The following is a 17212-nucleotide window of genomic DNA, read 5'->3' on the forward strand; positions in this document are numbered from 1 at the left end:
ATGACCCCAATCGGTTTAGGACCGACAAAACCGAAAAAAATATGATCCCTGGTTGTAAGTAGTAAATAGATGTAAGTAGTAAATAGTAAATAGATGTTAGTAGTAAACAGATGTAAGTAGTAAATAGATGTAAGTAATAAAATAGATGTAAATAGTAAATAGATGTAAATAGTAAATAGATGTTAGTAGTAAATAGATGTAAGTAGTAAATAGATGTAAATAGTAAATAGATGTTAGTAGTTAATAGATGTAGTAAACAGATGTAAGTAGTAAATAGATGTAAGTAGTAAACAGATGTAAGTAGTAAATAGATGTAAATAGTAAATAGATGTTAGTTAGTAAACAGATGTTAGTAGTAAATAGATGTAATTAGTAAATAGATGTAAATAGTAAATATATGTTAGTAGTAAACAGATGTAAGTAGTAAATAGATGTAAGTAGTAAATAGATGTAAGTAGTAAACAGATGTAAGTAGTTAATAGATGTAAATAATAAATAGATGTTAGTAGTAAACAGATGTAAGTAGTAAATAGATGTAAGTAGTAAATAGCTGTAAGTAGTAAATAGATGTAAATAGTAAATAGATGTTAGTAGTAAACAGATGTAAGAAGTAAATAGATGTTAGTAGTAAACAGATGTAAGTAGTAAATAGATGTAAATAGTAAATAGATGTTAGTAGAAAACAGATGTAAGTAGTAAATAGATGTAAGTAGTAAATAGATGTTAGTAGTAAACAGATGTAAGTAGTAAATAGATGTAAGTAGTAAATAGATGTAAGAAGTAAATAGATGTAAATAGTAAATAGATGTTAGAAGTAAATAAATGAAAGTAGTTGAAATTTGAGATATTAAAAGCTGATTAGATTATCATTAAAGTAATGTCAGGATTGAGTTATCACCCTGATTTGCTGTTTGTTGTTATATGTAAAAGAGGGATGATAGGTAACATACGTGAGTCACTTACATGTCAATTATCTCTGACAAGATTGATGGCAGCTGTTATAAAAGGATTGACTAATATAAGACACTCCTGCTCAGAACTTTAAATGCCTAGTTGTAGTTTGTAGAGGTTTGTTGTTGTACAAACCTCTATTGTTAGTAAAATATATTTTCAAAAACCAAATATTTGAATCTGAACTTTTATATTTGATCCAGGTTTCTTTAAATCTACATACTTGAATATTCGTTCCCATTTCTAGCTGATAAGCTAGTGTATGCCTAACTACTATTCTAACCTCTGTGTTGTATTGTCAGTCTGGCAGGGTGGAGTGTGAGAAGATAGAGTGCTCTCCCCCTGCCTGTAAGAACCCATGGACCCCACCAGGCGAGTGCTGTCCCAACTGCTATGGTATGTCACCTGTCTCATATAGCTTCAATGAGTCATACAGCAATATTAAGATTTATTTCTTTGCTGTTTTGTACCTACACAGAGAGAGCTATAATGGAGTCACATTATTGGCTAGTCAGTTGCTTTTTCTGTGTACAATAAGAAAGTTTTTTTTATTAAACTAAAGAGTGTGGGTGGGGGATCGGGGTATAAGTGACATTTTTCACAAGCCTTTAGTTCTATATTTTATTATTCAGCTTGAAATAAATAGTTTTTTTATCATTGAAAACACACAAACAGTCTCAATTCTCCACCTCGTTGTTCCATTTCTCTGATAAGATTTTAACGTCCCTGTGTTTGCTGCCTTCAGGCTGCTCCATAGACCAGAGGCAGCTGTCCGAGGGAGAGAGCTACATGCGAGGCCAGTGTGAGACCTGCATGTGTGGGTCAGGCACTGTGCGCTGTGCCCCGCCTCCCTGCCCCTTCCAGTCCTGTCCCAATCCCATCACACCCCAGGGCCAGTGCTGTCCTAAATGTGATAATGGTAATTCACCTTTGACTACAGGGGAATTGATAAGTTTCTAGTTCTGAATGACATACTGGTCAATTGCAAGTTGTGATGATTGTATTTTTTACTGACTGCTTTAATTAAACTATCAGCCAATTAGAAATGCTGAAAGATAATGAAAATGTCACATATGTTGTTTATGAGTACATGTGTTATATGATGAGCAGGAATATTTGTAAATTAAATATTTGTAATTTACCAGTAATTTGTAACAGAAGAGTTTTCTGAGGCATCCCAATGACTTCTAAATGAACAGTTCAGCACTATATTTGTAGACTGCAAGTATCTGGGTGTGACATACCGCCATAGACAGTCCTTTGAGTCTCCCAGTGACCGATGCATGAACTGTACATGTGAAAACACCATGGTGCAGTGTAATCCTGTGAAGTGCCCCCGCCAGGACTTGCCATGTCGCAATCCCATCACTCCACTGGGCCAGTGCTGTCCTACACAGTGCCCCAGTATGTATAGAGATAGTCTCCCATTACTAGATCTGTAGGCTTCATCCCAGTATGTACAGGGATAGTCTCCCATTACTAGATCTGTAGGCTTCATCCCAGTATGTACAGGGATAGTCTTCCATTACTAGATCTGTAGGCTTCATCTCAGTATGTACAGGAATAGTCTCCCATTACTAGATCTGTAGGCTTCAATCCAGTTTGTACAGGGATAGTCTCCCATTACTAGATCTGTAGGCTTCATCCCAGTATGTATAGGGATAGTCTCCCATTACTAGATCTGTAGGCTTCATCCCAGTATGTGCAAGGATAGTCTCCCATTACTAGATCTGTAGGCTTCATCCCAGTATGTACAGGGATAGTCTCCCATTACTAGATCTGTAGGCTTCATCCCAGTATGTACAGGGATGGTCTCCCATTACTAGATCTGTAGGCTTCAATCCAGTTTGTACAGGAATAGTCTTCCATTACTAGATCTGTAGGCTTCATCCCAGTATGTGCAGGGATAGTCTCCCATTACTAGATCTGTAGGCTTCATCCCAGTATGTGCAGGGATAGTCTCCCATTACTAGATCTGTAGGCTTCATCCCAGTATGTGCAGGGATAGTCTCCCATTACTAGATCTGTAGGCTTCATCCCAGTATGTACAGGGATAGTCTCCCATTACTAGATCTGTAGGCTTCATCTCAGTATGTACAGGAATAGTCTCCCATTACTTGATCTGTAGGCTTCAATCCAGTTTGTACAGGGATAGTCTCCCATTACTAGATCTGTAGGCTTCATCCCAGTATGTATAGGGATAGTCTCCCATTACTAGATCTGTAGGCTTCATCCCAGTATGTGCAAGGATAGTCTCCCATTACTAGATCTGTAGGCTTCATCCCAGTATGTACAGGGATAGTCTTCCATTACTAGATCTGTAGGCTTCATCTCAGTATGTACAGGAATAGTCTCCCATTACTAGATCTGTAGGCTTCAATCCAGTTTGTACAGGGATAGTCTCCCATTACTAGATCTGTAGGCTTCATCCCAGTATGTATAGGGATAGTCTCCCATTACTAGATCTGTAGGCTTCATCCCAGTATGTGCAGGGATAGTCTTCCATTACTAGATCTGTAGGCTTCATCCCAGTATGTACAGGGATAGTCTCCCATTACTAGATCTGTTGGCTTCATCCCAGTATGTGCAGGAATAGTCTTCCATTACTAGATCTGTAGGCTTCATCCCAGTATGTGCAGGGATAGTCTCCCATTACTAGATATGTAGGCTTCATCCCAGTATGTGCAGGGATAGTCTCCCATTACTAGATCTGTAGGCTTCAATCCAGTTTGTACAGGGATAGTCTCCCATTACTAGATCTGTAGGCTTCATCCCAGTACGTGCAGGGATAGTCTCCCATTACTAGATCTGTAGGTTTCATCCCAGTATGTACAGGGATAGTCTCCCATTACTAGATCTGTAGGATTCATCCTAGTATGTACAGGGATGGTCTCCCATTACTAGATCTGTAGGCTTCATCCCAGTATGTACAGGGATAGTCTCCCATTACTAGATCTGTAGGCTTCATCCCAGTATGTGCAGGGATAGTCTCCCATTACTAGATCTGTAGGCTTCAATCCAGTTTGTACAGGGATAGTCTCCCATTACTAGATCTGTAGGCTTCATCCCAGTACGTGCAGGGATAGTCTCCCATTACTAGATCTGTAGGTTTCATCCCAGTATGTACAGGGATAGTCTCCCATTACTAGATCTGTAGGATTCATCCCAGTATGTACAGGGATAGTCTCCCATTACTAGATCTGTAGGCTTCATCCCAGTATGTACAGGGATAGTATCCCATTACAAGATCTGTAGGCTTCATCCCAGTATGTATAGGGATAGTCTTTCATTACTAGATCTGTAGGCTTCATCCCAGTATGTGCAGGGATAGTCTCCTGTTACTAGATCTGTAGGCTTCATCCCAGTATGTGCAGGAATAGTCTCCCATTACTAGATCTGTAGGCTTCATCCCAGTATGTGCAGGGATAGTCTACCATTACTAGATCTGTAGGCTTCATCCCAGTATGTGCAGGGATAGTCTCCCATTACTAGATATGTAGGCTTCATCCCAGTATGTGCAGGGATAGTCTCCCATTACTAGATCTGTAGGCTTCATTCCAGTGTGTACAGGGAAAGTCTCCCATTACTAGATCTGTAGGCTTCATTTCCAACCCTGAGTTACAGATGAGAAACAAAAAGCATAAAACCTAAACAGACATAAGTTACTTGCAGGCTTTTCTGGTTTTATGCTGTTTTCATATAGCCATTTTCACTTTGCTTCTGAGTTAGGAAAGGTTTAAAATCAAGTTAATTTTATTGGAACATACTATTATGCAAACAAAAAAACGGAGAATACTAGCATTAAAATTAATCAGATTGAAAACAACATTATAAAAAATCAGTTATGAATCAATATTTTTTAAATGAACAGTAAATAGACTAAGGTTGGTCCGGACAGATATTCATGGTTTGTATTTTGAAACTACAATATATATATTGTGCATGAAATATTTTCAAGTACTGGTAGTGATACATTCTTAGAAAAAGACAACATTGAAATCAGCCTGGAGATTTCAAATCACAAACAGTTACAAAAAGATGGGGGAAAAAATGTACCAACTTCTATTTTGTTCTGATGTTATATCATTATTATACAAGTCTGCATTTGGTGACTGTCTGTCCCACATGCCTGTGTATATTCCAGCATGTATAGCAGAGGGCCGTGAGTACATGACAGGTGAGCGGTGGACGTCCCTCCTTGACCCATGTGAGGTGTGTGTGTGTGAGGAGGGCGTGGCCTCCTGTACCCGGGAGCAGTGCCCGCGGACGTGTGAGCACGGCACTCGCAGACCAGGACAGTGCTGCTCACAGTGCACAGGTAACAAGGCTCTATGATAACCTGGATGGGTTTTAGTCGATACCCTGGATGGGTTAAACTTGATAACTTGGATGGGTTATACTTGATACCCTGGATGAGTTAAACTTGATAACCTGGATGGGTTATACCTGATTCTCTGGATGGGTTATACTTGATACCCTGGATGGGTTATACTTGATTCCCTGGATGGGTTATACTTGATACCCTGGATGGGTTATACTTGATTCCCTGGATGGGTTATACTTGATACCCTGGATGGGTTATATTAGATACCCTGGATGGGTAATACTTGATACCCTGGATGGGTTATACTTGATTCCCTGGATGGGTTATACTTGATTCACTTGATGGGTTATACTTGATACCCTGGATGGGTTATACTTAATTCTCTGGATGGTTTATACTTGATACCCTGGATGTGTTATTCTTGATTCCCTGGATGGGTTATACTTGATACCCTGGATGGGTTATACTAGATTCCCTGAATGGGTTATACTTGATTCCCTGGATGGGTTATACTTGATACCCTGGATGGGTTATACTTGATTCCCTGGATGGGTTTTTACTTGATACCCTGGATGGGTTATACTTGATTCCCTGAATGGGTTATACTTGATTCCCTGGATGGGTTATACTTGATACCTTGGATGGGTTATACTTGATACCTTTGATGGGTTATACTTGATTCCCTGAATGGGTTATACTTGATTCCCTGGATGGGTTATACTTGATACCTTGGATGGGTTATACTTGATTCCCTGGATGGGTTATACTTGATTCCCTGGATGGGTTATACTTGATTCCCTGGATGGGTTATACTTAATACCTTGGATGGGTTATACTTGATACCTTGGATGGGTTATACTTGATTCCCTGAATGGGTTATACTTGATTCCCTGGATGGGTTATACTTGATTCCCTGGATGGGTTATACTTGATTCCCTGGATGGGTTATACTTGATACCCTGGATGGTTATACTGGATTCCCTGGATGGGTTATACTTGATTTCAATTATGGTAATGTGTAGACATTTAAAACATATTATTTTATTGAATAATAATAAAATAATAGTTTAAAATAAAATATATAATAAAAATGTAATATAATAATAATACATTATTTGTATAATGTTTATGTGTATGAAATTCAGATGTGAAATTATTTAATTATTATTTTAAACTGTTTATTACGTTTTTTTATTATTTCAAGTTTTTTATTTCTTCCTTATATTTTGTCGATTGCAGAATAATAACAAGCAATATGTGAACAAGATATCTTCTAAAAATCTAATGTAATACATGTATCTCAAAACTTTAATTATATCAGCAATCTTGCTAATATGCTAATAAATTCTAATGTTTTTGTGCATTACTTGTTCATTCAGACTGCCTGTATCTGGGTGTGAATGTGCGTAATGGTCAGACGTTTGTGCAGCCCGGAGATAACTGCCAGCAGTGCACATGCTCCAGTGGGCAGGTCATATGTGTGTCCCTGGGGCCCTGTCCACGACTCCCATGTAGGGTCACAGAGAAACCTCCCGGGGCCTGCTGTCCACAGTGCGTTCGTAAGTACAGTTTAACCTGATTTAGCGCTCACTGAGAATTGCGGTCTGTCTAGGTTACCCCTAACCAAAATTATTTTATATTACACCTGAGTATAGCAGTTACCTGCCCTGATAAATTTTAATAATGTATTGAAAAAAAAAAGTGTTCTGTCAACAGACACAGATGTAAATAAGTTACCTTTCAGCGTGTTGTTTTTTATTAAGAGGACAGTTATCATGTAACAGGAATATGGATAGTGTTTTTTAATTTTTCTGAATTAGGATTTTTTGGAAGAATTTAAAGTTTTATTAACCCATTTATGCCTAGCGTCTAGAAAAAAGGCCTTGGTTATCAGCATAGACCCAGATGAGACGCTGCATGATGCTGTTTTCTGTAAGAAATATTCTAAATATAGAAATAAATATACTAGACATCCCTAATTTTGGAAATAAATTGATCCAATTTACAAGGATGGGAGAGTCCACTAGGCATAAATGGGTTAAACTTCTATTCAAGCACAACTGCATATAGCCCTATTGCCTGCCTTATTCAGGCTGCAGTTACCAGGGTCGAGACTACAGCCACGGTACAGTCGTGTCCTCTGACAGGTGCTCTACTTGCAGGTGTTCAGACGGTATGTAGTACCAATCTGTAGACAAGTTTCTCACGATAATGTCAGAGATTGACACATTTAATGGAAACAAACAATTATAAGGTAAAATAGTGTATTTTGAAGACAATGCAAATCAGTTAAATTCTCTTTTATAAATGGAATTTAACAGTCAATGAACCATATCGTGTTTTCGTATGGAACATTTGTGTCTCAAATATACAAATAAAAGTATATATAATGACCAATATATAAAAGCTTGGTCAAAGATATCCACCAGAGTTACAGGACTAATTGACCTTTCCTGTGATATTGCAGGTGAGGTGGTATGTGACAGAGTGCAGTGTGCGCCGCCAGCATGTAAGAACCCAGTGGTTGAGCCTGGGGAGTGCTGCCCGGTGTGTCGACAGTGTGACTACAAGGGCAGGTCATATGAGGACGGACAGCGCTTCACCCCCCTTACAGAGCCTTGTCTCGACTGTGTCTGCTCTGTAAGTGATGCCACAAGGGCAATAGCGATGTTTTAGTTATTCGTGTTGCGGTGCATTTCAACAAAAATAGTTTTTTTAGAAAAACAAAAATAATCATAGCTTTAAAACATTTGCCTTAAATAATGCTGATCAAAGTGGAATAATTGTGCAGGAATTTTGACAAAAACGTTCTTATAGCAATTAAATCTCATTTAACCTCAAGTCCCCCATCTGTATGTTTGTTGATCACGTGCAGTGTTCTTATTTCTTGTCCTCCTTCACAGGCTGGTGAGGCGCAGTGCTCCAGTCGAGAGAGTGAGTGTCCCCTGGCGCGCTGTACCCACCCTCTGCGCTCACTGACCCAGTGCTGCCCCACATGTGAGGCTTGTACATACATGCGACGACGCTTCCGAAACGGACAGAAGTTTGTACCGCCTGGCAGTGATAACTGCAAAGTCTGCAGATGCACTGTATGTTAAACACATGAGACATTTCTTTAATGTTATGTAGACTTTTAAACAGTGATGTCATTTCAATATATGTGCCTGTACAAATGAGGCAATCAGTAATAGCAATGTTATTGTAATAAAAATACAATGAATTTTCACTCCAAAACATGTTTATCAAGCCAGTATCTACTTTAATTAAAAAATGCTGTTTAAATATTTCAAATTCATAGTAAGTGTTTGTTAGTACTGTTATTTTGCTATCCTTTTCATTTTTTGTGAGAAGTGTTTTTTTGTTCATAAGGTTTTATTTAAAACCATTTAAAGGGAGGGTAATAAGTGTTAAGGACTATGTTCACTGTGTATTCTGTTACCAGGGCTGGTGATGAGTGTTCAACATTGTGCGCACTGTGTGTTCTCTTGTCTCGGAGGGTGATAAGAGTTCAACTTTGTGCTCACTGTGGTTCTCTTGTCTGGGAGGGTGATTATAGTCCAACATTATGCTCACTGTGTGTTCTCTTGTCTCAGAGGGTGATTAGAGTTCAACATTATGCTCACAGTGTGTTCCCTTGTCTGGGAGGGTGATTAGAGTTCAACATTATGCTCACTGTGTGTTCTCTTGTCTGGGAGGGTGACTGTGTGTTCTCTTTTCTGGGAGGGTGATAAGAGTTCAACAGTATGCACACTGTGTGTTCTCTTGTTTCAGAGGGTGATTAGAGTTCAACACTATGCTCACTGTGTGTTCTCTTGTCTGGGAGGGTGCTTGTAATCCAACATTATGCTTACTGTGTGTTTTCTTGTCTGGGAGGGTGATTAGAGTTCAACAGTATGCTCACTGTGTGTTCTCTTGTCTCGGAGGGTGATTAGAGTTCAACATTATGCTCACTGTGTGTTCTCTTGTCTGGGAGGGTGATTGTAGTCCAACATTATGCTTACTGTGTGTTCTCTTGTCTGGGAGGGTGATTAGAGTTCAACAGTATGCTCACTGTGTGTTCTCTTGTCTCGGAGGGTGATTAGAGTTCAACATTATGCTCACTGTGTGTTCTGTTGCCAAGGAGGGTGATTAGTGTTCAACATTATGCTCACTGTGTGTGCTGTTGCCAGGGAGGGTGATTAGTGTTCAATATTAGGCTCACTGGTGTTCTGTTGCCAGGGAGGGTAATTAGTGTTCAACATTATGCTTACTGTGTGTTCTGTTGCCAGGGAGTGTGATTAGTGTTCAACATTATGCTCACTGTGTGTTCTGTTGCCAGGGAGGGTGATTAGTGTTCAACATTATGCTCACTGTGTGCTTTCTTGTCTAGGAGGGTGATTAGAGTCCAACAGTATGCTCACTGTTTGTTCTCTTGTCTCGGAGGGTGATTAGAGTTCAACATTATGCTCACTGTGTGTTCTCTTGTCTGGGAGGGTGATTGTTGTCCAATATTATGCTTACTGTGTGTTCTCTTGTCTGGGAGTGTGATTAGAGTTCAACAGTATGCTCACTGTGTGTTCTCTTGTCTCGGAGGGTGATAAGTGTTCAACATTATGCTCACTGTGTGTTCTTTTGCCAGGGAGGGTGATTAGTGTTCAACATTATGCTCACTATGTGTTCTCTTGTCTCGGAGGGTGATTAGTGTTCAACAGTATGCTCACGGTGTGTTCTCTTGTCTCGGAGGGTGATTAGTGATCAACATTATGCTCACTGTGTGTTCTGTTGCCAGGGAGGGTGATTAGTGTTCAACATTATGCTCACTATGTGTTCTCTTTTCTCGGAGGGTTATTAGTGTTCAACATTATCCTCACTGTGTGTTCTTTTGTCTCGGAGGGTGATTAGTGTTCAATATTATGCTCACTGTGTGTTCTGTTGCCAGGCATGGTGATTATAGTCCAACATTATGCTCACAGTGTGTTCTCTTGTCTGGGAGGTTGATTAGAGTCCAACAGTAATGCTCACAGTGTTCTCTTGTCTAGGAGGGTGATTAGAGTTCAACATTATGCTCACTGTGTTCTCTTGTCTGGGAGGGTGATTAGTGTTCAACATTATGCTCACTGTGTGTTCTCTTGTCTTAGAGGGTGATTAGAGTTCAACATTATGCTCACTGTGTGTTCTCATGTCTGGGAGGGTGATTAGAGTTCAACATTATGCTTACAGTGTGTTCTCTTTTCTGAGAGGGTGATTAGAGTTCAACATTATGCTCACTGTGTGTTCTCTTGTCTGGGAGGGTGATAAGAGTTCAACATTATGCTCACTGTGTGTTCTCTTGTCTGAGAGGGTGATTAAAGTTCAACATTATGCTAACTGTGTGTTCTCTTGTCTGAGAGGGTGATTATAGTCCAACATTATGCTCACTGTGTGTTTTCTTGTCTGAGAGGGTGATTAGAGTCCAACATTATGCTCACTATGTGTTCTCATGTCTGGGAGGGTGATTAGAGTTCAATATTATGCTTACTGTGTGTTCTGTTGTCTGAGAGGGTTATTAGAGTCCAAGATTATGCTCACTGTGTGTTCTCTTGTCTCGGAGGGTGATTAGAGTTCAACATTATGCTCACTGTGTGTTCTCTTGTCTGGGAGGGTGATTAGTGTTCAACATTATGCTCACTGTCTGTTCTCCTGTCTGACAGGGTGATTAGAGTTCAACATTATGCTTACAGTGTGATCTTTTTTTCTGAGAGGGTAATAAGTGTTCAACATTATGCTCACTGTGTGTTTTCTTGTCTGAGAGGGTGATTATAGTCCAACATTATGCTTACTGTGTGTTCTCTTGTCTGAGAGGGTGATTAGAGTTCAACATTATGCTCACTGTTTTTTCTCTTGTCTGAGAGGGTTATTAAAGTTCAACATTTTGCTCACTGTGTGTTCTCTTGTCTGGGAGGGTGATTAGAGTTCAACAGTATGCTTGCTGTGTGTTCTCTTATCTGAGAGGGTGATAAGAGTTCACCATTATGCTTACTGTGTGTTCTCTTGTCTGAGAGGGTGATTAGAGTTCAACATTATGCTCACTGTGTGTTCTCTTGTCTCGGAGGGTGATTATTGTTCAACATTATGCTAACTGTGTGTTCTCTTGTCTGGGAGAATGATTTAAATCCAACATTTTGCTCACTGTGTGTTCTCTTGTCTGGGAGGCTGATTAGAGTCCAACATTATGCTCACGGTGTGTTCTCTTGTCTCGGAGGGTGATTGTAGTCCAACATTATGCTCACTGTGTGTTTTATTGCCTTGGAGGGTAATTCAAGTTCAAGATTATGCTCATGGTGTGTTATCTATGTACAGGATGGTTCAGTGGAATGCAACACCATGGGTTGCCCGGCTGTGCAGTGTAACAACGCGGTGCTGGTGAAGGGTCAGTGCTGTCCTGTATGCCCAATGGGCTGTAATGTGATGGGCATAGAGTACAGGGATGGCCAGACCTTCATAGACTTCATGGACAGATGCAGGGTCTGCACATGTATGGTGAGTAGCAGTTGGCAAATATACATGTGAATATATTAGGGATTTTTGAATTGTCTCATAAAGTGATCATTTTCTATGGCTAAAATAATACTGTCATAGTTTACTTAAAGAGTGCCTTGCAACAAATACAAGTGTTTAATGTTTCACGATTTATTATGCAGTTTTTCTTATGAAATGTTATTAAACAGAAATGCATCATTACTGAAATGTTATATCATCTCTTCTCAGATGGGTCAGATTCGCTGCATGGCTATGATGTCCTGTCCGGCAGTCACATGCACCCACCCTGCCAACCGCCCTGGCAACTGCTGCCCCTCATGCACCATGTGTGAGATGAACAATGTTCAGTACAAGAATGGGGAGGTGTTCACCAGCCCTAGCAGTGTGTGTGAGGAATGCACATGCAGGGTAAGTGAATGTGTGTGAGGAATGCACATGTAGGGTAAGTGAATGTGTCTGAGGAATGCACATGTAGGGTAAGTGAATGTGTGTGGGGAACGTACATGTAGGACAAGTTAATGTGTGTGAGGAATGCACATGTAGGGTAATTGAATGTGTGTGAGGAATGCACATGTAGGGTAAGTGAATGTGTGTGAGGAATGTACTTGTATGGTAATTGAATGTGTGTGAGGAATGCACATGTAGGGTAAGTGAATGTGTGTGAGGAATGCACATGTAGGGTAAGTGAATGTGTGTGAGGAATGTACATGTAGGGTAAGTGAATGTGTGTGAGGAATGTACATGTAGGGTAAATGAATGTGTGTAAGGAATGAACATGTAGGGTAAGTGAATGTGTGTGAGGAATGCACATGTAAGGTAAGTGAATGTGTGTGAGGAATGCACATGTAGGGTAAGTGAATGTGTGTGAGGAATGTACATGTAGGGTAAGTGAATGTGTGTGAGGAATGTACATGTAGGATAAGTGAATTTGTGTGAGGAATGTACATGTAGGGTAAATGAATGTGTGTGAGGAATGTATATGTAGGGTAAGTGAATGTGTGTTGGGAATGCACATGTAGGGTAAGTGGTATGGGTGTAGGGAATGTACCTGTAGGCTAATTGAATGTACCTGTATTGTGAAGGAATGTGTGAAAGGAAAGCATCTGTATGTATGGAAATGCATGTGAGTAATGCACCTGAAGAGTAAGGGAATGTGTGAGGGTGCAGCTGTATGGTGAAGGAACTGGTGGAATGATATTGCATGTAGGGTAAAGAAATGTGTGATTTTTTTTATAAATGCACCTGTAGGGTAAGGACTGTCTAACACCTCAAACTTTAAAGGGATGATGTGTATTACCTTTCTCTAATTAGCTTTTTTTCATTTTAATATCATGTTTAAAGTGTAAGTTCAATCAGTTTTCTTTGTATTTATTAGTTTTAATTGTGACAAAAATGCAAAGACAATTATTGAACATATTCAATTGACCTGTCTGTAGGATGGGTCTGTGAGGTGCGAGAGGAAGGGTGCCAACTGTCCCAAGGTGAACTGTATCAGCCCTGTCCTTGACCCAGACACATGCTGTCCCAGATGTCGGACAGGGTCGTGTACCTACGCAGGTCGCGAGTACACGGCAGGACAGCTGGTTCCTGCCACACGGAGCTCATGTGAGGAGTGCCGGTGCCTGAACGGGCTGATAGACTGCGCCCGGGCGGTGTGTCCAAGGGTCACATGCAGACACCCAGGCAGGGATGACTGCTGCCCCACATGTCAATGTACGTACCTGGGGTAGGCTGTATATGGTGCCAAACCCTGTTTGGAATGTTTAGATACACTTTATATTGGAAACCAAAGAAAATAAATATAAGACTTATGCAGGCTTTATTAAGTGGCCTATGTATTGATGACATTTCATTTCTCAGCAATGCTGAATATTTCATAGGAAATGGCAGTTTCATACTGATAAGTAAAATATTATGTACGATTTATGCTATATTGAAAGTGACCATAGGCTGTCCCATATATTGACAGATTGTGAGTACAACAGTATGAGGTTTGAGCTGGGCGAGTTGTTCCCCAGCCCCTCAGACCCCTGTGAGGACTGTGTGTGCAAGGCAGGCTCCGTGGCGTGTATGCCCCGTGTGTGTGCTGTGCCAGACTGCCCTAATCACACATTCCTGCCCAAGTCCTGCTGTCCCGTCTGTCTAGGTAAGTACCGGGCCAGATTGCCCTAACCATACATTCCTGCCCAAGTCCTGCTGCCCTGTCTATCTGGGTAAGTACCAGGCCAGACTGCCCTAATCCCACATTCCTGCCCAAGTCCTGCTGTCCCGTCTGTCTGGGTAAGTACCTGGCCAGACTGCCCTAACCCCACATTCCTGCCCAAGTCCTGCTGTCCTGTATGTCTGGGTAAGTACCAGGCCAGACTGCTCTAACCCCATATTCCTGCCCAAGTCCTGCTGCCCCGTCTGTCTGGGTAAGTATCGGGCCAAACTGCCCTTACCCCACATTCCTGTCCAAGTCATGCTGCCACGTCTGTCTGGGTAAGTACAGGGCCAGACTGCCCTAACCTCACATTCCTGTCTGTCTGGGTAAGTACCGGGCCAGACTGCCCTAACCCCACATTCCTGCCCAAGTCCTGCTGCCCCTTCTGTCTGGGTAAGTACCGGGCCAGACTGCCCTAACCCCACATTCCTGCCCAAGTCCTGCTAACCGGTCTGTCTGGGTAAGTACCGGGCCAGACTGCCCCAACCCCACATTCCTGCCAAAGTCTTGCTGTATGTTTCATTGATGTATAGTAGCACATGGCTGCCAGCAGGATCCAATCAATAGACTTTATATCATTGAATAAATAGAAAAGTTGATCTAACAATCGCTATGAGGATGCACATTCACAATTTCAGGGATATACCTGACTCTTGTAGCTTAAATATCATTTCTGTCTCTTATTCCATGAAACTGTTATTTGCCTGTATTTGAGTTCCTAATTACTGGTTCTGCTTTTTCTTTGATTCATTGAGTTGTGTTCTTAGAAAACTGGGCATAATGCATGTGCGTAAAGATTCGTCCAAGATTAGCCTGTGCAGTGTGCACAGGCTAATCAGGGACGACACTTTCCGCCTAAATTCAATTTTTGCTAAGAAGAGACTTCATTTAAACGAAAAATGTCATAAAAGCGGAAGTGTCGTCCCAGATTAGCCTGTGCAGACTGCACAGGCTAATCTGGGACAACACTTTACGCACATGCATTATGCCCAGTTTTCTCAGAACACAACTCCATTGATGAAATGCTATAATGCATGTGTATTCCTATTGCCATTCAGACTGCACATTGAGAGGTCTGCAGTACACGGATGGAGAGGACTTCAACAACCCGGCCAGACCATGTGAGTGGTGCCACTGTATGGCTGGCAAGGTGGCTTGTGACACCAGAATGTGTCCATAGTAACCAGTCTATAGACTGCTCACTCACAGAACATTCTGTCAATAGTGTCCAATATCTAATTATTGGTGACAGCAGCAAGCGTTCCCCTGCATTTACAGATGTCACCCTTTCTTACTAGTATATTAAGATGTAGGCATCTTGATACGTTAAGTGTCCCTTGTGAAAAAGTCGGAAGATTGGCTACAAATATTTACAATATTCCATTACAGCTGTTGGATGATATAAATTATAAAACAGACTTTGTTAACTAATATCACTTTATAGTGTTTGCATTTTTGCTATTCTGTGTTTGAAAGTAAATGAAAACTCCCAAAACTCTCTGTAAATAAAAATTTACACATTTAAATGTGTTGCCGTAAAAGATTGCAGAAGCACTTTATTTTTTTACTCTTTGAGTACTTACAAGAATAACTATGTTCATTATGATTCCATGCTATGATATTATTGCACTTGTACCAATATGCTGGAATGGTTTAATCATTTCTGTATTGATTGTCTGCCAAAATTATATGCCTATATCACCCCTGTATGTATAGTGATAATTTGCCCATTTATGTTGTAAACCATGTAAATATAAATATATATGTGCTATTGCTAAGTTTATGAGTGAATTAATTAAAAAACTAAGTTTGATCGCATATCAAATTTATATGACATATTTGTTCTGTAGATATTGACATTTAGATTAGCTATATATTGACCATTAACTGATCAACATTGAAACAGATTGGTTCTCCTTTGTTATATCAATGTCTGCTCTGTGGCTGGAAAGCTTCGGCTCATATCTGCCTTAATTAGTGAAAAGTGAAATACACTTCTTAGAATCTGTCCACTTAAAATATTTTGTCCTATTTTTCATCTGGTGAAGAATCAATAGGTGAAACTTTGTTTAATATATCTTATATAAATGAATAATGAAACTTTTTTATAATCAGTTTAAAACGTTTTTCAATGAGCTTAGTTGTTTTACCACTTGAGGCCCCAGAGAAGCAGTTATTCTTATGGTCATGATATTGATGTCAGGTTGCCACTACTGATCATAACAATCATGGTTATTATTTGCCTATAAAATATGTGTTAGCTTACAATTTCACCGATTATCATAAGTTAATATGTACCTACATGGCCAGTGTAACATACTCAGTGTTAGAGATTGTAATTCTTTTGTATACTTTATACATTTGTACTTTTATAAATGTCTTTATTGTATGAGCTGTCTCTTTTTAAATCGACCCGAGTTTCAAAGGACAAAGATGTGTCACAATCGTTTGTCCAGCTTATGAAATATTGAAGCTTGTTAACAGAGGCGACATGCACTGTCCACGACATGTAATGTCAACGACATGTACTGTCCACGACATGCACTGCCCACGACACGACATGCACTGTCCACGACTATTTATACGAACATTTTAAAAATATGTACATAAAATGGTGGCTCTATTAAATTAATGTGCTGTATTATCTTTTTCAATTTAATTTAAACAGATATTATTTATAATATTTTTAATTTTTAAAAGTCTTTTCCTGTTGTCAACTGCTATTAGCAGAGAGAGGTTGAGTAATTTGTTACTAACTGATTTAATTTACAGATTAGAGTGTGAACTGGCTAGTCGCTGTGGTCACAGTGCATTTACGCTCGTTATTCATTGTCGGCTCGGATACTATTTTGTTTTGTATTCCGTAGCGCGAATCATGACATCGGATTTTGGGCGGGAATAAAACTCGTGTACAGTCTGAATTGGCCGGGTACGGTCTAGTATATTTTCTTAAGGCATATGTATCATCTCTGATTTTCTGCACCTGGGGTTCATATAAGTATACTAAGTAGTTCCCGAGGCGACAATGACCAATCGAGCCCAATTCAGCGTTAAATTCCCGGGTAGTTCTAGTACATTATCCTACCCGGGGTACACTTTGAACCGTTGAAGGAGAGAAATTGAATGCAACCGTAAAATTTAACCGGTCCGGACAGTAACCTTCCCAAACCTTTCTTTTAACATGTCTATTGATTTCAACATACACTGGGAAAAAGGATTCTGTTTAAGCTACACTA

The 17212-nt window shown here is 40.1% G+C and overlaps 1 protein-coding gene across 1 annotated transcript in view; it reads left to right on the forward strand.

Moving 5' to 3' along the window:
- The window catches only part of LOC127853557 (uncharacterized), a 69321-nt gene extending 52956 nt beyond the window's left edge, over nucleotides 1–16365 (forward strand). The window contains exons 26-38 of the mRNA XM_052388150.1: nucleotides 1254–1347; nucleotides 1697–1870; nucleotides 2170–2355; nucleotides 5096–5269; nucleotides 6655–6834; nucleotides 7368–7448; nucleotides 7743–7915; nucleotides 8179–8364; nucleotides 11594–11773; nucleotides 12002–12181; nucleotides 13210–13486; nucleotides 13743–13919; nucleotides 15035–16365. Coding sequence (XP_052244110.1) covers nucleotides 1254–1347; nucleotides 1697–1870; nucleotides 2170–2355; nucleotides 5096–5269; nucleotides 6655–6834; nucleotides 7368–7448; nucleotides 7743–7915; nucleotides 8179–8364; nucleotides 11594–11773; nucleotides 12002–12181; nucleotides 13210–13486; nucleotides 13743–13919; nucleotides 15035–15156 — 2184 coding nt within the window. The 3' untranslated portion in view covers nucleotides 15157–16365. The remainder of the gene's footprint in view (nucleotides 1–1253; nucleotides 1348–1696; nucleotides 1871–2169; nucleotides 2356–5095; nucleotides 5270–6654; nucleotides 6835–7367; nucleotides 7449–7742; nucleotides 7916–8178; nucleotides 8365–11593; nucleotides 11774–12001; nucleotides 12182–13209; nucleotides 13487–13742; nucleotides 13920–15034) is intronic.
- The last annotated feature ends 847 nt before the right edge of the window (nucleotides 16366–17212 follow it).

The sequence above is a fragment of the Dreissena polymorpha genome, chromosome 12 (assembly GCF_020536995.1).
Source record: "Dreissena polymorpha isolate Duluth1 chromosome 12, UMN_Dpol_1.0, whole genome shotgun sequence".
Taxonomy (NCBI): Eukaryota; Metazoa; Mollusca; class Bivalvia; order Myida; family Dreissenidae; genus Dreissena; species Dreissena polymorpha.